The 23,990-nt window shown below is 40.8% G+C and overlaps 1 protein-coding gene across 6 annotated transcripts in view; it reads left to right on the plus strand.

Annotated features, from left to right (window-relative positions):
* Positions 1-23,990, plus strand: part of LOC144479522 (protein strawberry notch homolog 2-like) — a 160,204-nt gene that overhangs the window by 31,119 nt on the left and 105,095 nt on the right. For all 6 annotated transcript variants that reach the window (XM_078198297.1, XM_078198301.1, XM_078198298.1 and 3 more), the window contains 2 exons: positions 4,504-4,592; positions 18,910-19,027. In XM_078198297.1, the coding sequence (XP_078054423.1) occupies positions 4,504-4,592; positions 18,910-19,027 (207 nt within the window). The remainder of the gene's footprint in view (positions 1-4,503; positions 4,593-18,909; positions 19,028-23,990) is intronic.

Genomic DNA, 23,990 nt, shown 5'->3' on the forward strand with positions numbered 1-23,990 from the left:
ACATTATGGTTGCCAGATTTTGCCATTCAATGCCTTTGCAACACATGAGAGGACTATTATATTTTCCTGTAAAGTGGCACAGGTGTGTTTGTGCTCTTTTATCATCTTTGGGAGCTGCACTGCCGCGCCCGCCCCCCCCCCCCCCCCCCCAAAGCCAAAAGAAAGAACACACATCTCCTTCCTTGCAGTTATATAATGCTCAAGATTTGGATCATTTTGACCCACTGCTTAGTTGCCATTATTCTATAGGCCAGTAATTTTTAGAATTTGGCACAAATCTAAACCTCATTGAGCGAGACAGTGAAGATGAATTTGTGAGGAAAAAAAAGTCACACGACTGCAGTATGGCACAAGTACTGAAATGGGTATATCACAAACTTGCATACCGCTGGTTTGTGATAGTCAATCTTTTAATTTTAAAGGATGACAAATTATGGATTGCCTTTGTAATATTTTATATCTTCCCTTGATGCTTAACAGTATATAGCTATTGCTCCTTAACTTACTGTTTTAAATGGATAATGAGAATGTAGCTGGGTTTTCTTAATACCATCATTCTTCCTCTTTTCACATATTCACAAGATAACCTTTTGTATTTATGTGTCATTTTCATGTGGAAAAACAAAGTGGCTGCACTCCGCAAGACATGCTGCTTAGGTGCATTTGCCATGCTAAATTCTCCCTCAGTGTACCCGAACAGGTGCTGGAGTGTGGCGACTAGGGAATTTTCACATTAACTTCATTGCAGTGTTAATGTAAGCCTACTTGTGACACTAATAAATAAACTTTAAACTCCATTTGTTTATATTGCAAGTGACTAAATTTCAAAAATGCTTTATAAGCTGTGAAATGCTTTGAGATGTCTTGAGGATGTGAAAAATGCTACAAAAAAAGCAGACTTTTCTTTGCAATAACTGTAACCTGTTAATGTACTCTGTGGTTAGAGATGTCATACTAAATCTATTCAATAAAATGATGGTCTAATATATTTTTTTGATTTCTAAGTATCCAACTGAACCTTCTTTTGGGTACATCTGCCAGTTTGGAATGCTTACAGCAATATTTTTTACAAGTCTTTATTTTTTCAAATGTACATTCTGTTCTTGATTTTATAGTTCGAAAACAAAAACTGTGTAATAGGCTTATTGTCTGACTACCTTTTGCATAGATCCTGCCTTTGTGAAGTATATATTAATAAAATAATCTTGGAACGACACAGCAATTAGGTTATGTTTCTTAAAGAATCTGATAATTTCTATGGAGTAAGTCAACAATTGGGCAGAAAGCAGTTAGTGTGCACTTCATAATTCTTGGCATTGCGTTATGATGTGCTTGGTACCCCAAAAAGCAAACGTGATGCAAAGTAATCTCTGACCTCATTAGCATCACTGTCAGCAAAGAGTGGTTTCCTGCTAATCAGGTAGTTTTTCTATAAATATGTCATCAATAGACTCATTCTCATGAGGATGAAAAGAAAGGCATCCAAAGGTAGAACTTCCTGAATGACTAAAGATATAAAGTTTGGAATAAGATGAAAAAAATAAGGCTTATGACAAATGCAAGGCTCATAATACACTAGAAAACTAAGCTGAACGCAGGAAATACAGAGGAGATCTAAAAAAATAGCACAGTAGGGCTACAGAATGAGAATAGTTTAGTGGCTCGCATGAAAGGGAACCCAAACGCCAGTAAGTCGTCAAAGGAAGGGTGGAGACAATTATTCACCGAAAGGAGATAGTAATGTTGTGGAAGCCAAGGTAATGGCTGAGGTGCTAAAGCAGTATTTTGCATCTATTTTCACTGGCAAAGTAGATGCCAATGTAAAGGAGGAGGTAGTAACAATGTTGGATATGATAAAATTGGATAAAGAAAAGGGATTTAAAAGGTTGGTGTCTTTAGTGTAGCAAAGTTATTCAGACGATGGGGTGTCCCCGGGGTTACCAAAGGTTGGAAATTGCTGTGGCCACTATCTTCCAGTCCTGGGAGGGGGGAGGGGCGTGGTGGGGAAGAGGGGAGAGAGAGAGAGGAGGAGGATATAAACCCAACAGTTCTGGGCACCACATTTTAGGAAGGATGTCAAGGACTTGGGGAGAACGCAGATGAGTTTTACTAGAATGGCACCAGAGATGATAGACTTCAGTGAAGTGGAGAAGTTGGGATGTTCCCTTTTTAGCAGAGAAGGTTAAGAGGAGATTTCATAGAGGTGTTCAAAATCATGATAGAATAAATAAGGCGAAACTGTTGCCAGTAGCAGAGAGGTCAGTCACCAGAGGCCACAGAGCTGAGGTGATTGGCTACGGAATTAATGGTAACATGTGGAAGCTTTTTTTTAAATACAATAAATTGTTGTATTCTGGAATGCATTGCCTGAAAGTGTGGTGGAAGCAGATTCAATTGTAATTTCCAAAAAGAATTGACTAAATACTTGAAAGGAAAAAAATTACTGGGCTACAGGGAGTGAGTAGGGCAGTGGACAAATCAGATAGTTTTATCAAAGAATCAGCACAGACATAATGGGCTGAATTGTCTCTTTCTGTGCTGTATCGTCCAATGATGGTATGAACCCTAGAAAAAATTTTTTTGTTGTCTATTTTTGAGAGGATTTATACCATCTTCATGCTGGAGTGGTTTCAGCTTCACTTTTGCAGTATAACATAGTGTGGAGAAAAGTACAAAGATAAGTTAGAGTTATAGGCTGGAATTTTCCTGTTCTGCCTGCCACAGGGATCAGAGTGGGCAAGGGACAAACTATGGAATGGTGCGTTGACCTTGGACGGGAATTTACGATTTTGGGATGAGCGAGGCTATAAAATCCCTCCTGTAGTCATGTGACAGTGACATCCCAAAATTACAGTTGTGCCATAATTCTAATATAATTTCTAACCAGGTTTAAAATTGTTTCAGTACGACATTTCAATCTATGGCTTTTGTTATATAATCGACCTGTTTGCAATGCAATCTTATCTTCTAAATTAAAGAAAAATCTTTCAACAAAATCATTTTAATCAGAGATGTGATATCTGTTAGTTCTCTTCCACTAATTTAATGATCAGCTCCCTATCTCTAACGTCCTCCCTTATGTTTAGGCACAAGTTCTGGAATTGTCTCCCTAAACTTGTACAGGAACACAAAATTAGCAAGTGGTACAACTCCAGTATTAATTATTTGATCATTTAGTTTCATTACGAACTGGTTAGGAAGCATGAACATTTAAAATGCAACACAAATACCTGCTTTAACCAATAGAAATACACCTCAAGATTTCACTTTTAAACCCAATTAACTTTATCGTGTTTAAAGGAATTCGGTAAAATAAGCGCTATTAACTTAATAGCATGATTCATAACTTTGTACGTTGAGGTTTACTTCCTATATCCCTAAGTGGGGGCTACTCATAAGTCTGCCATAGTCTTCTGGAGAATTCTCTTCGTTCCAGCTATTCTGCGGTAAAAGTTTAATTCCCCATCTCTTTGCTGTGAATGTCCCAGTCCCTAAATTCAGCTGATTATTTGCTTTTGCAATAAGACAGTGAGGCCCACCGTAGATTCTTCCACTAGTTTCGAATCTGCAAGCTTCAGTTACCTCAAGATTCAAACCGAGATTAAGCCTGATCTGCTTTCCGCACGGTGAGTGATGAAGTTGGTGTTTTACCTTGTTAACAGTGCAGGTCTAGCTAACTTGCCAACTTTGCTCCGTGAACTACACGCTGCACGCAGCAGTTCCAAGCTGCAACTACAAACTGTCAGCAAACACCCAGATAAATTGAAACTGGAGAACCTTCTTAAGTCCTGCCCATCTCCTTGGTGACATAGCCTGCTTTTGGCTGTCCACAAGTGTACCTTTAAGTTAACCATCCCTCATTGACAATTTTCTTTTGACTGGAGCAAGGACATGAGTTTTACAACCTTTCAGGGTTATTTGATGCTTCTAAACTAATTTAGCTTTACTCCCCATTTCTCTGGACTACCATTACTACAAGCTTTGCAGAAATTATTTCTCTATTTGTGTAAAACATCATAAGCAGTGAGCACTGGACACAAAATTGTGTGCTCAACATCGTCTCCGGTTCATGGGCAGCCCAATTTTCTGACTGATGATATGGGTCAAAATAATACTGCAATATTCTCTGTATGGTATTTAAATACAATATTAAATCGTGGGGTACAAAATTATCAGGTTTGAGGTAGGTTCTAGACAGCATATGCCTCACCTATAAAAACTTAGGCACACCATTGTTATAGGAAGCTCACTTGTTGAAGCAAATCTCTTAAAGCAAGGATTAGTTGTCATCATGTGTTCTTTGCTGAATTTTGTAAAATCTGTAATTTTTTTGCAGATATTTTGCAGAATCCTATTAGTTAAGCCATGAAGACACATTTATTTTGTTATATTCCATTTCTACAATCTTTCCTTTTTGGGCTCAATCCAATATTCATTTGATTATTTTTATAACATCATAAATGCTTTTCTGGTAATTGTTTCCATCCTTTATTTTTCTTTCAGAATCAGATGCTGCATTCTAATGATAGATGGAACCATTTTTCATATCCCTATTCAACGTTTCCTGCCACAGTACCTCTACCTGATACCCGGTAATTATCCAATCATTTGTTCACCAGTGAAGCATTATATTTGTTTGCGTGCTTGGATTGTTTCTAAGTGTATAAAGGATCGTATAAACTAATTTTATATGCATGATGTGAATTTTCTACTGAGACAAATTGATGCTGCTGAACTGTTAGGGAAATTGTCCATGAAATGGTAAAATTAAACCATTCTGGAAGTTCCTTCCAGAATGGTTTAATTTTCTAAGAAGTTTGCATTATTTAGACCTTATAGGAGTAATAGAAATATGGATTAGTTTGCAATATTGCTTTTTCTGTAAAATCCTAATTTTATTTTGAAAATCAATGTTTTTACGTTTGCCCTTAATCCATAAGGCAAATTTTTCAAGACTCCTCACCAATGCCTTGTAAGCAGTGATCACTGGACACAAAATTGTGTGCCCAACATCATGTCTCCAGTTCTTGGGCAGCCCAGTTTTCTGACCAAAATAATGCTGCAATATGCTCTGTATGGTTACACTTATTAAAATATTTAAATAAAATATTAAATTGTGGGGTAGAAAAAGATCAGATTTGAGGAAGGTTCTAGGAAGCGTGAGCCTCACCTACAAAAATAACTTATAAAAAAACTAGGCACACTTATTATGGGAAGCTCACTTGTTGAAGCAAATCTTTTAAAGCGAGGAGTGTTTGTCATCATGTATTCTTTGTTGAATTTTGTTTCATGCCATACTGTTTGGTATATGCTAGAAAGACTTCCAATTTTGAACTTTTGTTTTTTTTTCCCCACCATTAGTTTTCTTCATTAGTCTTGTGTCCTGCTGGCTTTGAATGACACATTACGCACCGGTTACTATTTATTTGAGGGTTCCAAATGTCCCTCAAAAGAAGGAATTTATAAGGTGCCAAAAGTGCAGGTGCAATGATCCCTGAGACTGTACAGTATCTCACTGTTCTTCCACCTTCCATTGGGCATGCCAGATTCGCCGCCAAATGCTTGTAAGATAGGCTGTCACAGATCTGTGGTAGCTGTTTCACAGTGAGCTGCACACAACATCCAAGTCAGGAACAGTTCTTTCCATAGAATTGGGGATTACCAAAGAATGAAGCTTTAATATTATTCCATTCTTCCAAACCAAGCTGGAGACATCTGTCATATTATGCCGTTTGCAGTACTTGCATGTATCAGCGAGATGACAATCACTTTTTTTGCTGGAGATAACACCGTCATTTGAACAAGACAGACAGCACTCACTGGGTGGCAGCATTCTCTCAAGTGCAAAACATCACGTATTATTCAACAACAGCTTGTAGTTATGTAGTGCCTTCAACGTAGCTAAGATGTCTCGAGGTGTTTCACAAGAACAATGCACTTCATGAAGATAAATTAATATTGAAGCAGATTTTTAGGAGGGAATTTTTATGCATTATGCAAAGACAGAATTTAGCTTCTTTCAGACAGCCTAAAGCAATGTGAAATTACTGGGATACTTCTACCACTCCCCAAAATGAGAGCTTCTGAGGAGAAGGTATACCTTTTGAGCTTATTATCATGGAGGAGGAGGAGAGAAATCAGCACTGCATGCCTTTGAATGAGGGACTCCTCCCAGGAAGCCTTCAAACAATGCTGCCACCAAATTTGCCAATAGAGACAGCATTAAATTCCACATGTGTGTGACAATAGGTAAAAGATCCTGCACATTGGTATTGGATCTTGCTCAAAGTTAGCATGATGCATATATCCATCAGAATTCAACTTCCCGTGAGCTCAAAGACTATTACTGCAGATGGCATCTGGGTCTGTGCTCCCATGAATGATCCTCCCACCTTCAAGGGTTACACAAGCAACAAAAGAGTGGCTCTACAAGGCACATGTTTCTATTGTATCGGTCAGGAAAGGCCCTGTGTTCCATATATCTGTCCCCTACTTTGGCATTTAAAAAGAGTTGAACATGGACAGTCCATGCGAGATTTACAGCTGCTACAGGCAATATAGCTGCTGTTGTACATAGAATCAAGCTGTCACCCAGAAAACCCCTAAGTGACTGTTGCAAAAGGCATCAGAGTACACTGATGCTTGAAGTCATCTTTCCTGTTTAATATTGTCTATCTTTGCCACCACTTTTCTTCCTTTCCCATCTTCAAGTGAAGTAATCCTTCAATCTGTTATCCTTCCTGAAGATCACAAAACATGAGACCTCCTTTCCTCTAAATAACCATTCCAATAATAATCACCTAATTAAATGAGCATGAAATCCGTGCCATCCTTTATTTTATGACACCAATCTCCATGAGTAACAAAGCACAGGTTAAGTGCATTCTCTGTGAATTCAAAAATCTCCAACGTGAACTCTAGCCAATGTGTTCTTTCCCGGCACTGCTGGCAAGATCTGTGAAGCTTGACCCATGGCTGCTTGGTGTTGGCTGCCATTGGGAGAGGGGGAAAACCAGATACTTGACCACTGCTGCTGCTTTGAAAAACAGTAAGAAGTCTCTCAACGTGGAAAAACAGCAGCCTAAGGCAGGTTTCCTCCAACAATCTCCACTCCATTCAGCCCTGAATTTGACTCCATTCATCACAGGGTGACTGGTCCAATGGCAGGTATATAATCCCGATTAGATCAGAGAGAGAGACGTACAGGAAATGACCCTCTCTATTTAACCATGCACGTCTTCTAAAACCACCCCTCCCCTTGCATTAAAAAACAGATTAAAAACTCAAGTCAACTTTGGAAGAAGGAATCGGGGGAATTCCTCTCTAAACCCCTTAAGCAATTGAATCTAGCCCAGCCAGTTACTCTGGCTCTGATAATGCCACCATGCAGTGCCTAATGATTTCAGCCCAGTTAGAAACGATCCTGTTCTCACTTGAAGGAATTCCACAAATTAGTGTTCATAAGCTGGTAGACTGTTCCAGATCGCAACCTATATCAGGTGAGTAGAAATGAACATGAAGCAAGGGGTGAGATTGGGTGGGTTGTGGCAGAGCAATATGGGGTAAGATCTTATTGTAAGAATTCATTGGCAACTTTAACTTCCTCTCCCTATTCATCATCAATATCATCCTTCTTAGCATTGTTTTAAAGTTTATTTATTACTCACATGTAGGCTTACATCGACACTGCAATAAAATTACTGTGAAAATCCCCTAGTCACCACACTCTGGCACTTGTTCGGGTACACGTAAAAAAATCTAGCATGGCCAATGCACTTAACTAGCACGTCTTTCAGCCTGTGGAAGGGAACCAGAGCACCTGGAGGAAACCCACGCAGACATGGGGATGACACGCAAACTCCACAGAGACAGTGACCCAAGATGGGAATTGAGTCCAGGTCCCTGGTGCTGTGAGGCAGCAGTGTTAGCCACTGTGCCACCGTCCTGCCCCATTACTACGAAATATCAACATTTTTCTCCTAATCTGTTAACCTGTGTTATGATTGCAAACATTATTTGGTCATTGTAGGGTTGTAGAAATAAATCGGGGAGCTATAGACCAGTGAATCTCACATGAGTGGTAGGGAAACTATTGGGGAAAATTCTGAAGGAGAGAATCCATCTCCATTTGGAGAGGAAAGGTTTGATCAAGGATAGTCAGCATGGTTTTGTCAGAGGGAGGCCATACCTAACAAATTTGATTGAATCTTTTGAGGTGACCAGGTCTGTATATGTGGGTTGTGCAGTTGATGTAGTCTATATAGATTTCAGCAAAGCCTTTGACAAGGTCCCACATAGGAGACTTATAAAGAAGGTAAATTCGCTTGGGATACAGGGTAATTTGATAAGGTAGATTCAAAATTGGCTTAGATGTAGGACGATGTGGAGATGCCGGCGTTGGACTGGGGTAAACACAGTAAGAAGTTTAACAACACCAGGTTAAAGTCCAACAGGTTTATTTGGTAGCAAAAGCCACACAAGCTTTCGGAGCTGCAAGCCCCTTCTTCAGGTGAGTGGGAATTCTGTTCACAAATAGAGCATATAAAGACACAAACTCAATTTACATGAATAATGGTTGGAATGCGAATACTTACAACTAATCAAGTCTTTAAGAAACAAAACAACGTGTAGATGTAGGAGACAGAGGATAATGACAGAAGGCTGCTTTAGTGACTGGAAGTCACCGTCCAGTGGCATACCACAGGGATCTGTGCTGGGTCCTCGATTATTTGCCCTTTATATAAATGACATTGATGACTATGTGGGAGGTAGGACTGTTAAATTTGCGGATGACACAAAGATTGGCTGGGTGGTTAATAGTGAGATTGAGTGTCTTGGGTTACAGGAAGATATAGATGGGATTGTCAAATGGGCAGTTAACTGGCAGATGGAATTTAACCCTGAAAAGTGTAACATGATATACTTTGGAAGGAGTAATTTGACAAGTATTCAATGAATGGCAAGACATTAGGAAGTTCTGAGGAACAAAGGGATCTTGGCATGTTTATCCATAGATCTCTGAAGACGGAAAGGTATGTTAGTGGGGTGGTGAAAAAGGCATATGGGACATTTGCCACTATCGAGGCACAGGTTACAAAAGCAGGGAGGTCATGTTAGAATTGTGTCGAACTTTGGTGAGTCCACAGCTGGAGTACTGTGTGCCGTTCTTACACTGGAGGGGCACAGAGGAGATTCACCAGGATGTTGCCTCGGATGGAACATTTAAGTTATGAAGAGAGGTTGGATAGTTTTGGATTATTTTCATTGGAGCGGAGAAGACTGAGGGGTGACCTGATCGGGGTGTACAAGATTATGATGAGTATGGACAGTGCGGATAAGGTGCAGCTGTTCCCGTTAGTTGAAGGGTCAGTCACGAGGGGACGTAAGTTCAAAGTGAGATACAAGAGGTTTAGAAGGGATGTGAGGAAAAATATTTTACCCGGAAGGTGGTGACTATCTGGAATGCGCTGCCCAGGAGGGTGGTGGAGGCAGGTTTGCTCACATCCTTTAAAAGGTACCTGGATGAGCACTTGGCATGCCATAACCTTCAAGGCTATGGGTTAAGTGCTGGTAAATGGGATTAGGTAGGCAGATTAGGTGTTTCTCATGTCAGTGCAGACTTGATGGGCCAAAGGGCCTATTTTGCACTGTGAGAGATTCTGAGATTCTGCTTCTGTATATAAAATGATTTGGGGCATTGTGAGAATGTGATGACGTGCTTTTCGTATATTACGGTTAGAAGTGCTATATAAACTTGTAAAATGCGCTTTCCAGTAAGTCGGCTAAGGGTTGCCAAGACTTGCTTGTCGATCAGAATCTGATTTTAGTGCCTTTGTGCTGGTACTTTGAATGGGATTCAAGGTATTTGCACGAGGTCAGCTTTTAATCATGATGCAGTTCTTGACTCTCTCTCTCTCTCTCGAGTGAAAATATCAAACCTGCTAAATTTGAAGAGTTTTGAAGAAGGGAAAAGAATAAAAAGCATCTTAAATTAGAATGCTACATATCACTGTATCTAAAATCATTTTTTATTGCTTTTAAACAGCTTTTACTTTCCTTTTGAAAATCAATTGTAAACATCACATGTTACAGCTTGCAAGTTATCTGCATGATCATGACAGTGGTTCCTTGCATTCTGGGATTATAATAGGAATGACCTCCGATGAAATTTTATGCTGCAAAATAGTTATGCGCGACTGTGGACGGCATCATGCAAACTGTTATCAATGTTTCAGTTCTTGCCTCTCCACTGGTGGTAACAGAGGGCAGGATTTTCTGACCCCCTCCTGTCAGGGAATCTTTCAATCCTGCCAAAGTCGGGGTGGCGCAGTGGCACAGTGGCTAGCGCTGCTGCCTCAAGATGCCAGGGACCCAGGTTCAATTCCGGTCTTGGGTGACTGTCTGTGTGGAGTTTACATATGTCTGTGTCTGCGTGGGTTTCCTCTGAGTGCAAGTTAGGTGGATTGGCCATGCCAAGTTGCCCCTTCGTGTCAGGGGGATTAGCAGGGTAAATACGTGGGGTTATGGCGATTGTTGTTGATGCAGGCTCAATGGGCCGAATGGCCTCCTCCTGCACAGTAGGGGATTCTGTGATTCAAAGTCACAGGATATGCGGGCCACACAAACGTCGATAAATTCTGCGGGACTGGAAGGTTCCACCGGTGGCCAATGGTTCACCACATCCACCATGGGAAAACCCGCGTGGGGGGGGGAGAAAAAATCCTGGCCTGATTTTACCATGGACAAGGAAGGTGTATCAATATTGGTATATCAAAGAATTAAAAGGAAGCTTGGATCTCTTCTGCTCTATTGGTAGCTTGGAGATAATATTCAGACATTTTTCTCAAGACAAGTAAAATTACACTTAACGGGACAGAGAATCAGAATGGGACTTTTGTGTCGTTTTAGATTTTCTTTTAGCTCTGTAACGTGGAATGGCATTGAATGGGCAAAAAAATTATATTTATATTGTGCCTTTCGTGAGCTCAGGATGCCCTAAAACACTTTACAGCAATCACCATGCTTAATTGACTGTTATGTTTGGCAGTGGAATAATCTTGGAGACTTGGTGCAAAGATACCCTCCCTTTCCCGATCCCCTAAGTAATTTTAAAGATATAAACAGAAATGTTATCCTAGTAACCCTTTACTGATCCCAAAACCTGGCTCCTGGACATCCTAGCAAAGACTGCTGCTTTACCAGGGGAATGTCCTTTCACAGTTAAAGACTTAAAATACTACCACAGAGCCATGATGATGTTCTGGCTGCTGGTAAAGGGGTAAAACACAGTCTGACAATTTCAGTGGTAGATATCTTGGGCTAATTTCCACAGATAAAACTCAGTAATTTAATTTGATTTGATTTATTATTGTCATCTTAGTATACAGTGAAAAGTATTGTTTCTTGCACACTATACAGACAAAGCATACTGTACATAGAGAAGGAAATGAGAGAGTGCAGAATGTAGCGTTACAGTCATAGCTAGGGTGCAGCGAAAGATCAACTTAATGCAAGGTAGGTCCATTCAAAAGTTTGATGGCAGCAGGCAAGAAGCTGTTCTTGAGTCGATTGCTACGTGACCTCAGACTTTTGTATCTTTTTCCCAATGGAAGAAGGTGGAAGAGAGTATGTCTGGGTTGCGTGGGGTCCTTAATTATGCTGGCTGCTTTGTCGAGGCAGTAGGAAGTGTAGACAGAGTCAATGGATGGGAGGCTGGTTTGCGTGATGGATTGGGTTACATTCACAACCTTTTCTAGTTTCTTGGACAGAGCAGGAACCATACCAAGTTGTGATGCAACCAGAAAGAATGCTTTCTGTGGTGCATCTGTAAAAGTAGGTGAGAGTCATAACTGACGTGACAAATTTCCTTAGTCTTCTGAGAAAGTAGAGGCGTTGGTGGGCTTTCTTAACTATAGTGTCGGCATGGGGGGACCAGGACAGGTTGTTGGTGATCTGGACACCTAAAAACTTGAAGCTCTCGACCTTTTCTACCATTTTGACCATTTAAGTGAGCAAGATTGCACTGCTGTGAACAAATTGCTTCAGAGTCTTTCTTTATCTCCTACACCATCCACTTTTGTGGACAAAGAGGAGATCCGATAGTTTGTTTCCAGCCATCTGACCAGAGACCAGGAATTTCCTTGGAAATGCTTCCACTGCAACAACGCAACCATGCTTGGCAGAGCAGGAGCAGTTCTGAGGAAATTCTTAGACATAATTTCTGAGCAGATAAGTAAATGAGATTAATTTGCTCCCTGAATGTCCATCTATCTATTCCTGGGATGAAATTGACTTCCAACTACGGTGACCTAAGGGGGAATTCAGACGTGAAGCTGATCTGACCAGGAAGTTAATACTTCAGAATGCTGCATCGTCAGTGTGGTTTTGTTGATTTTCATCCAGACCGTTAGATGAAGTGCCAGACAGAAACGATGCGCTCAATTTCAAGTGAAGGAAGAAGTGATACTATGCAACTTGTCCCTTGCATTATTATTTTATACCTCCTTCCCACTCTTCCTACTTACTTCCTACTGACAATAAATAACGTTGACAGCCCTGGAGTCTATAGCCTTGTCTGATGTGCCAGAAATTGTCAGGCAATCTACAAGGAGTAAGAATGTAGATGGAAGTAAAGATACGGCGATTTTCTTGTGTCCAATTCTAGCTATAGAACACGGTGCAAGTTCATGCATTGCAGTCTTATTTTCATGGAATGAAAACAAATGTAATTTTGAATGTATGTTGCGGCACAGATAAAATTAAAGCCACATCTATTAACCAATTCATGCAGTACATTTCTAGAAGAGTTTTTTTTTAAACTGTCGGAGGGTAGATGAATGTCACAGTTTTCCCAGCAGATGTCATTTTGACTGGATTCTTTTTTTTCCCCTTTAAAGCTCAGTAATTTTATAGAGAGACATGAATACAGTAATCACACATCCATTTCTGAGAAGCACACTTAGCCATGATTGATTTTACACTGTCATGATATTCTGTAGCAGTACAATGTGACCAGACTGATGGCATTTTGAAGTGATTTTTCCGGTAGAGAAATAAAATTGAAATACCAGCATCTTGTATAAGAGACAGTAGACACAACTATGGCAGTAATTTACTTACTTTGGACAACAGTTATTGATTGTATTTACTGTACTTAAAATAATTTATAGCACTGATATTGCTCAAATGGTCTCGTGTAGCTTGAAGCATATTCTTATTTAAAATATTGAATATAATTTCAACTTAAATGAGCCCATTGGAACAGAAGCTTTATCATTATACCTTGTTGGTGCCAGTACAATAGTTTATACTGTGTAGTTAAGCAGTGAACAGTTTGCATTTATCATACCTTGATAATTACTAATTGTACCAGGCAGTGATGATGCATGTCAATTTATGAAATTGAGGTGCTGTATAAATTACTGTATATGCTAGTATAAAAGTCAAACTTTGGAGATCAGACTTTTAGTCAAAAGCTATGGGGTTGATTCACATGGGCAATGTTTTTAAGGAGTTGACACTTGTGCTTGATTTGGGCCCAGGTGAAATGGAATAAAGTAAAAACCCAACAGTACCAAAGAATTCGTATTAATTATCATAATCTAATGACTTTAATTCAAATTTTAATAAACTTAAATGTATCAATGTTTTAAGCATGTATTTATCAGCACTCATTTTCATTAGTATTTTTACATCTGCAATGAATTTGAATCATTAACATCTCTTGGACTATCCTTTGGTTCTGAATGTTTTGGACTTTGATTCCTGAAAATCTAGTGCTAACTTCTGCGGACGGTACATGGAAAAATTATAGAATTTTTGAGGCCAAAAGCATGAGATTGAGTTTTACATGAGTGTATAAATATTTGTGTGTGTGTATATATGGTTTTTGTCTATTATTGCTAGAGAAGAGTTTGTAGGCAGGATTAGTTCCTGTGATAAAGCTTATCCAAATGGACTATATTGAACCTGAGCAAGTAGGAACCTGAAAAGGCCTTTAAACTGAGTTGGCTCAGTCTATTATTTAAGCCTATATACAGAATTCACCCTCTCTATCCCTCCACTGCCTCTGTGCTGTCAGACCTGGTTAACCCTCAAGATCAACATGGTGAACATCAGAGCCATCAGCTATGGCCCTCATAACAAACTCCATTCCTTCATCATTTTTTCTACCACCTCCAGGTCACTGTTCAGAGGTTGAACCCGACTACTACATGGTCAGTGTCCTGTTCAATTCATAACTGAGTTTCCAAAGTTTTATCCTCCATCTGAAAGACTGTCTATCCCGATCTCTGTAGCACTGCCCATCTTCTATAGAATTATACTAGCACTGTCCATCATCTATAGAATTTTATTATAGAATTATACTATAGAATCCCTACAGTGCGGAAGGAGGCCATTCGGCCCATCGAGTCTGCACCAACTTTCTGAAAGAGCATCCCACCCAGGCCCTCCCCTCCGTCCTATCCCTGTAACTCCACACATTTAACATGGCTAATCCACCTAACATACACATCTGTGGACACTAATGGGCAATTTACCTTGGCCAATCCACCTAACTTGCATACCTTTGAACTGTGGGAGAAAACCAGAGCACCCGGAGGAAATCCACGCAGACACGGGGAGAACATGCAGACTCTGCACAGTCACCCAAGGCCGGAATTGAATCTGGGTTCCCGGTACTGTGAGACAGCAGTGCTAACCACTATGCCCTTCAACCCTACTCCACACCATCCATTACTGCAATCCTATATACATCGTTCCTGTCAGATTCAATCACTCCAATACTTTGTGGTTAGGTTCCCATCGTACATAAACTTGAGCTCATTCAAAATTCTGATTTCACGCTCTCTCTGTGCCTATTACACTTGATCTGGACTGGCTGCTGGTTTCCCAAGCTTCAGGTTAATATGTTTTGTGCTGGACTTTTAAATCCCTCTGTGGCCTTGCTCCTCCATATCTCTGTAAGCTCCTGCATCTTGTCAATATTCTGCCACTACATTTTCTATTCCTTTTATTATAATCCTTCTATTTTTCACCCTCTCCATTTTCCCTACTGTTAGCTTTGCCTTTACTGCCTGGGTCTCACTCTCTGGAAATCCTTCCATCATCATCACATTGCTGTTTATGGGAGCTTGCTGTGCGTAAATTGGCTGCCTTTTTTCTTGCATTACAACAATGTCTATATTTCAGAAGTACTTAATTGGCTAAGAGGTCCATGAAAGGCACTATAATGATGCAAGTCCTTTTTCTTTTAATGTTTTGCTTTAAGACTCCTTAAAAACTATGTTTGACCAAAGTTTTTGTCACCCCTATTAATTGCCTTTCATAGAACATAGAACATTACAGCGCAGAACAGGCCCTTCGGCCCACGATGTTGCACCGACCAGTTAAAAAAAAACTGTGACCCTCCAACCTAAACCAATTTCTTTTCGTCCATGAACCTATCTACGGATCTCTTAAACGCCCCCAAACTAGGCGCATTTACTACTGATGCTGGCAGGGCATTCCAATCCCTCACCACCCTCTGGGTAAAGAACCTACCCCTGACATCGGTTCTATAACTACCCCCCCTCAATTTAAAGCCATGCCCCCTCGTGCTGGATTTCTCCATCAGAGGAAAAAGGCTATCACTATCCACCCTATCTAAACCTCTAATCATCTTATATGTTTCAATAAGATCCCCTCTTAGCCGCCGCCTTTCCAGCGAAAACAATCCCAAATCCCTCAGCCTCTCCTCATAGGATCTCCCCTCCATACCAGGCAACATCCTGGTAAACCTCCTCTGCACCCTCTCCAAAGCCTCCACATCCTTCCTGTAATGTGGGGACCAGAACTGCACACAGTACTCCAAGTGCGGCCGCACCAGAGTTGTGTACAGTTGCAACATAACGCTACGACTCCTAAATTCAATCCCCCTACCAATAAACGCCAAGACACCATATGCCTTCTTAACAACCTTATCTACTTGATTCCCAACTTTCAGGGATCTATGCACACATACACCTAGATCCCTCTGCTCCTCCACACTATTCAAAGTCCTCCCGTTAGCCCTATACTCAACACATCTGTTATTCCTACCAAAGTGAATTACCTCACACTTCTCCGCATTAAACTCCATCCGCCACCTCTCGGCCCAACTTTGCAACCTGTCTAAGTCTTCCTGCAAACTACGACACCCTTCCTCACTGTCTACCACACCACCGACTTTGGTGTCATCAGCAAATTTGCTAATCCACCCAACTATACCCTCATCCAGATCATTAATAAATATTACAAACAGCAGTGGCCCCAAAACAGATCCCTGAGGTACACCACTTGTAACCGCACTCCATGATGAATATTTACTATCAACCACCACCCTCTGTTTCCTATCCGCTAGCCAATTCCTGATCCAATTTCCTAGATCACCCCCAATCCCATACATCTGCATTTTCTGCAGAAGCCTACCATGGTGAACCTTATCAAACGCCTTACTAAAATCCATATATACCACGTCCACTGCCTTGCCCCCATCCACCTCCTTGGTCACTTTCTCAAAAAACTCAATAAGGTTAGTAAGGCACGACCTACCTGCCACTTTGGGTTGGCATCTGTTTTCCCACATACTTAATGAAATGCCCTTTTTGTGTTAAAAGCACTGAATAACTGAAAGTTGTTGGTGCGACAGTTCTACCTATTTCTTCAGAAACAAACCCAAACCTGTGGAAAGAAAGTTCATACACTATCAGATACTGGATCTGCTCAGTGTGGCAAGAGAACTTTATGTTTAAACTGTTTATCATTCATTGGTGCCCATACGTGACATGTTAGCTTAGTCCTTAAATGCTTCACAAACTCAGAAGCATACCACATCCTCCATCAACTTGTCATTTCTGTGCAGCGTGCTATAATTTGTGACCTTTCAGAGTAAGGTTGCCATATTAAAGCCAGGTTGCCATAATAAAGCTAGTACAATGTTTTTGAGGGAATTTCCTTTTTTAGTCTTTTGTCAAAAACAGGGTTAGAGTCATGGAGTCATTTACAACACAGGCAAGCGGCGGATATTAGGCCCATTAAGTCCATGCCAGCTCTCTGCAGAGCAATCCAGTCAGTCCCACTTCCCTGTCGATCCCTGCAGCCCTATAAATTTATTTCCTTCAAGTGCCCATTCAATTTCATTTTGAAATCATTGATTGTTTCCCCTTCCATCAACCTTTAGGCAACAAATTCCTGGTCATCACCAATCTTTGGGTAAAAAAAGTTATTCCTCATATTCCTGCATTGCTTGTCCATAATCTGAAATCTGTGTTCCATAGTCCATCTCCCATTAAAGGGAAGAGTTTTTTCCTGTTTACCTTATCAAAAATTTATCTTAATCTTGTGCACCTCTATCAGATCTGCCTTCAATTTCCTTTGCTCCAAGGAGAACAATGCCAGCCTTTCCAACCTAACTTTGTAACTAAAGTCTCCCATCTCTAGATCCATTCTATTAAATCTCCTCTCCACCCTCTCAAGGACCTACTCGTTTTTTGTCATGACCAAAGCTGGATGCAAAACTCTTGTTGGGGCATAACCAGAACTTTAAACATTTTCAGCGTAAGCTGTTTGATTTTGTATTTAGTGCCTATATATATGAAACCCAGGATCCATGTATTTTGTCAACCACATTCTCAATATGTTGCGCCATCTTCAAAGATCGATGTACCGCAAGGTCCCTCTGTTCTTGCTCTTTAGAATTGAGCCATTAAGTCTCTTACTTCTCCCTATCACTTCATCCAAAATGCATCACCTCACATTTCTCTGTATTGAATTTCATCTGCCACTTATCTGCCCATTCTGCTATCCTCTCTACATCCTGTTGGAGGCAATTTGCACCGTCCTCATTTTTACCATCTTTCACTTTTGGTATTGTTGGCAAATTTTGTAACTTTACTCGATATTCCAAGATCCAATTCGTGACTCGCTGCTTTCCATCACTAAGCCAATGTTTTATCCAATTGGATTCTGACCCCCCTATTCCATCAGCCTCAATTTTATTAACCAGCCTTTTATGTGGTTCTTTGATAAACACTTTCCTAAAATCCATGGAGACAATATCCATGATATTGCCTTCATCAACTTCATCGAATGTTACTTCATCAAAAAATCAGTTAGATTGGTCAGATCCAATTTGCCTTTTATAAATTTGTGCTAGCTCTCCTTAATTAACAAAAACCCCTCCAAGTGCCCAGTGATTTTTTTTCGCCCGATAATGGATTCCAAAACCACCACAGATGTTAAACTGACCAGCCTGTAGTTGCTATGATTATCCTTTCACCCTTTCTTGAATAAGGATGTCCTATGATTCTCTAGTACATCACCCATATTGTCGTAAGATTAAGGCAAGCCCTCCCATTATCTCCATCCCCACTTCCTTTAGCAACTCAATATGCAAGCAATCTGGACCAGGCGATTTATCTGCCCAAAGCATAAGCAGTTTTTCCAGTTTCACCTCTTTTTCAATTTTCACACTATCCATTGCCTCTGTTTCTACTGATATATCATTTTCCTCTTGCTCAGTAAACATTGATACAAAGAACTAATTAAATATTCTAGCCTTGCCTTGTGCCTCCAAGCATATATCACCCCTTTTGTGATATGATAGTGCCATTACTTGTTAATAGAAAACCATTGTTCTGTCGGAAGTAGTTTAAAGTTGCTGCAGCTGATCTCAGTTGAAACAAAATACCCTATTTTTCAATGTTTGGATCAAAATCTAAAACTTAAACTTGTAATATGACTGAACAGGTCACTGAAACATGCATTTTGCCACAATTTTATGTGTTGTTGTACAAAGACGCTTCATCATTCAAGCGGTATTACATGATAGTTATCTTCATGTTTGAAATAAATGCATTTTTAAAAATCAATTTTGTTTTATCTTTGCAGGCAGTTTTTTAATTCAACAAATGAACCATTTTCAAATACTTCACCCATCAATGGTCAAAACTATGAAGAGTCAAGTTTTGAATCATTATTCCAGCATAGAAATGGCGAACATCTACAGGTCTGTAATCCTTTCCACATGTATCTGTAAGGGTCTCAATGGAGGATGAGGGGACATTTGCCAAAAGTTGCAATTTTGTAGTTTAGTATTTTGATTATTTTTAAGTATGCTTAAGTATGGTGGACTCTGAGGCTTTTTCCCAGGGTGGAAATGTCTGCTACGAGAGGACACGGGTTTAAGGTGCTGGGGGGTAGGTACAAGGAAGATGTTAGGGGTATGTTTTTCACACAGAGGGTGGTGGGCGAGTGGAATCGGCTGCCGTCAGGGGGGGTGGAGGCGAACCCAATAGGGTCTTTTAAGAGACTCCTGGATGAGTACATGGAGATTAATAGGATGGAGGGTTATAGGTAGGTCTAGAAGGTAGGGATGTGTTCGGCACAACTTGGGGGCCGAAGGGCCTGTTTGTGCTGTAGTTTTTCTATGTTTCTATGCCACAATATTTTGTTTTTGTATTTGTCTTTTTATGCCATTTAAAAGGATTGAGACAGAATTTGCACATTTACGTATTTCAATTTCAAGTTTGCTGCAACAATCACTAACAGTATGTTTACCACATGCTAAATATGCTGCTGTCTGCAAATGGGAAGTGTTCCAGTATGGAAATGCATGGTAAAATAGGGCTGAGTCAGCAAGGCTTCATCAAAGGGAGGTCATGTCTGACAAATCTGTTAGAATTCGTTGAGGAGGTCACGAAGAAGTTAGACAAAGGAGAGCCAGTGGACGTGATTTATTTGGATTTCCAGAAAGTCTTTGACAAGATGCCTTTCGGGAGGCTGCTAAATAAACTAAGAGCCAATGGTGTGAGAGGCAAGGTACTGGCATGGATAGAAGATTGGCTGACAGACAGAAGGCAAAGAGTGGGGATAAGGGGATGCTTTTCAGGATGGCAAATGGTGACTAGTGGTGTTCCACAGGAGTCTGTGTTGAGACCACACCGTTTCATTATGTACATTAATGCTCTAGAAGATGGAACTGAGAGCATAGTTGCTAAATTTGCAGATGATACAAAGATACGTAGAGGGATAGGTAGTGTTGAGGAAGTGGGGAGGCTGCAGAAGGATTTGGACAGGTTAGGAGAGTGGGGAAAGAAATGGCAGATGGAATACAATGTGGGAAAGTGTGAGGTTATGCATTTTGGTAGGAAGAATAGAGGCATAGACTATTTTCTAACTGGGGTAGGGTTTGGAAATCTGAAGCACAAAGGGACTTGGCAGTCCTGGTTCAGAACTCTCAAGGTTAACGTGCAGGTTAGGAAAGCAAATTCAATATTAGCATTCATTTCTAGAGGGCTAGAATACAAGAGCAGGGATGTACTGAGGCTGTATAAGGCTGTGGTCGGACCTCACTTGGAATATTGTGAGCCGTTTTGGGCCTCACACCTAAGGAAGGATGTGCTGACCTTGGATGGGATCCAGAGGAGGTTCACAAGAATGATCCCAGGAATGAAGGGTTTGTCATATGAGGAGCGGTTGAGGAGTCTTGGTCTATACCCGATAGAGTTTAGAAGGATGAGGGGGGATGCTTAAAAGTTACTGAATACTGAGTGGCCTAGATAGAGTGGACGTGGAGAGGATGTTTCCACTAGTGGGAAAGACTCCAGGGCACAATCTGAGTGAAGGGACGCTCCTTTAAAACTGAGATGAGGGAGAATATCTTCAGCCAGAAGGTGGTGAATCTATGGAACTCATTGTCACAGAGGGCTGTGGAAACCTGGTCATTCAGTGTCTTTAAGACAGAGAGAGATTGGTTCTTGATCAATAAGGGGATCAAGGGTTATGGGGAGAAGGCAGGAGAATGGGGATGAGAATCATTATCTGCCACGATTGAATGGCAGAGCAGACTCGATGGGCTGAATGGCCTAATTCAGCTCCTATATCTTATGGTCTTATGTTATACTAGTGGATGAGGAAGCTGAATATTGTGAGTTTAAATCCTACCATGACAAGCTGTGAAATTGAATTCACTGATAATTTATTAGCTGGATTATGAAAATAACCTTGAAAGCTTCTCGTTTGTTATAAAGTCCCAACTGGTTAACTAATGCCTTTTAAGAAAGGAAGCTGCCAACTCGACCTGTTTATTTGATACCAATCCCACCTTAGATAGCCAATTCTCAATGCTTCCTGAAGTGGCCACATAAAGTACTCAGTTGTAAATTATCATTACCAATTTCAAAACTAAGGGCTGAAAAAACTGGACTGACCTATCAGCATTGACCTAAGCATTGTGTCAGAAGAAGACTTTTGTGGCACACCAACCAACCCAAGCAATTACTCTCATCTCTAGAATGTGTCCAAATTGGAAACATTCCACTGGCAGGAGAAACCATGAGAGGTACTGCCCTGTGTTGTACATCAGTTGTAGAATCTCAGCATTGACTCTAAATCCCATGAAGTCTTCAAGTTAAACTGAATCAAGTCAAATGAACCATTGTGCTCTCCTCGCCCCGTCAATTGTATATTTAAGCAGGTGGTGGGCTGTGGTTTCAATTGAGCCCAAATAAATAGATACAGTAACAGGTCCAGGCAGCCAAGGGGGTCAGCCGACCCGACTGTCTGGCCCTCTACCATGGCTACATTTGCAGCCGGGTAGCCTTGGGGAGAGAAGCTTGCCACTGCATGCTTCAAGCCTTCCACGACCACCGGGCGCCATGTATTTGGGATACATCATCACCCCCAGTTTCTTGTTGACATTTGATTTTAGTTATGATGCCCCCACCAGGGGCTATCATCCTGTATTTTTTGTTTGATTTATTGATTTTTGGTTTATACTATTAGAAGAGTATAAATAGACAGATTAAAACTGGTTGTTTGGTTTGAAGGTTTACATTTGTAATGTATAATTGTGTAACAAGTAGAAAAGTGTATAAAGATTGGCACCAGTTCTGTCCTTCACCTCCTGGCTTTCTGGATTAAAACAAGTTGATGAATTCATATTCCTTATCACTTGCATAAATCTCTGAGGGAAACAAGAGCGCAGAATGTGTTCTGGCTGCCTACCGCTAACTGAGTTGGCTGAATCCTGAACGGCATATTTGACCTATCGTATTTGGCCTGCATCAAGTTTGACAAGTATATACCTTAACTATTCTTTAGCTATGTTCTGTCGCAATAAGTTTTAATCGTTTCCGTTTGCTTAAAAAAATGTTGATTGCTTGTGTTCTTAATTTTGGTGTGATCATATCTTATGAATATGTGATCATATGAATGCTGGTACAAAATCTGTTTCTGGATAAATGTGTTTAAATAACCGCAGGGTAAAAATTATTCACCACATGACAGTTTTGTTTCAGTATTAAATATTTTAGAAGTTGTTCAGTTACTGCTGTCGAGCTTTCCTGATTTGTTTTATTGTGTTGCATTTTATAGTAGCTGTTCTTATCTCTTGCTGTTTCATAACCCTGCAAAGGTTAAGGACACAACCCCCAAGACACAAGGGAGAATTACAACTTACTAGAGCTAAAAAATATATTTTTAAAAAAAGAAAGTACTCGAAATGCATAGAAAAAATAACCTTGCATTTTAGCCTTGAAAAAGTGTTAAACACAAAACACATATCAGATCGGTCATGACCTCATTGAATGGGGGAGCAGACTTGAAGGGCAGAATGGCCACCTTCTGCTCATTGCATCTCTCGCTCTTATGATCTATATCTCCCCAATTGCTGTCCACCTAATGAGAAGACAGCAAATGAAGGGACCTGCATGCAAAAGGTCGTACCCACCTCTCAGAGTAGGCAGGCCAAGGGTCACCTTTCTGGACTTAACCGACAGGTAGCTACTGTCCAGGCGGGTAATCTCTGAACTCCGCATCCTCCAAACAAACAAAACCCAGTTGTTTGCTATGCCAGTGTGCCCATGTCAAGACAGGGGCAGGAGAAGTAACCACCACCCTTAACTTTTAATAAAGGACATTCATGGTTATTCCAGACAGCCACTCACATGCATCGGGCAGTTCACTATTTTCCAGAATCAAATGATGGATACTACTTTGTAAATAATAATAACAACTTCTAATTATGTAGCGCCTTAAGACATTTTACTGTCAAACAGAACTTGACACCGTGATACACAAGGAGGTATTAGGGAAGATAACTCCAGGTTTCATCAAACAAGTGGTTAGCGCAGCTGCCTCACAGCGCCAGGGACCCAGGCTCGATTCCGGCTCTATTGAATCATAGAATCCTACAGTGCAGAAGGAGGCCATTCGACCCGTTGAGTCTGCACTGACCACGTGGAGTTTGCACGTTCACCCCGTGTCTGTTTGGGTTTTCTCCAGATGCTCTGGTTTCCTCTGACAATCCAAAGATGTGTAGGTTAGGTGAATTAGCCATGGTTAAATGTGTGGGGTTACATGGATAGAGTGAAGGGGATCGGGCTGTGTAAGATGCTCTTTTGGAGAGTCGGCGCAGACTTGATGGGGTCGAATGGCCTCCTGCACTGTAATAGAAGGAAAAGATTCAGAGATTCGGTGGATTTCACTGAATTCAAGTAATTGCATCCTGGCTCCACACCGCAGTTCAGGGAAGGTATGTTTTAAGGACCATCATAAAGGAGGAAAGAGAGACAGAGAGGTTTAGGGATGGAATTTCAGAGACCTTGGAGCCTTGACAGCTGAAGGCACGTCTCCCAGTGATAGAATGATTAACATTGGATATGCTCAAGAGGTGAGAATTGAGGGAGCACAGAAGGCTGTAGGATTACTCATAGAAACATATAAAATCCTGATGGGACTGGACAGGCTAGATGTGGGAAGAATATTCCCGATGTTGGGGAAGTCCACAACTAGGGGTCACAGTCTAAGAATAAGGGGTAAGCCATTCGGGACTGAGATGAGGAAGAACTTCTTCACTCAGGGAGTTGTGAACCTGTGGGATTCCCTACCACAGAAAGCTATTGGGGCCAATTCATTAGATATGTTCACGAGGGAGCTGGATGTGACCCTTGCGACTAAAGGGATCAAGG

The sequence above is a fragment of the Mustelus asterias genome, chromosome 26 (assembly GCF_964213995.1).
Source record: "Mustelus asterias chromosome 26, sMusAst1.hap1.1, whole genome shotgun sequence".
Classification (NCBI taxonomy): domain Eukaryota; kingdom Metazoa; phylum Chordata; class Chondrichthyes; order Carcharhiniformes; family Triakidae; genus Mustelus; species Mustelus asterias.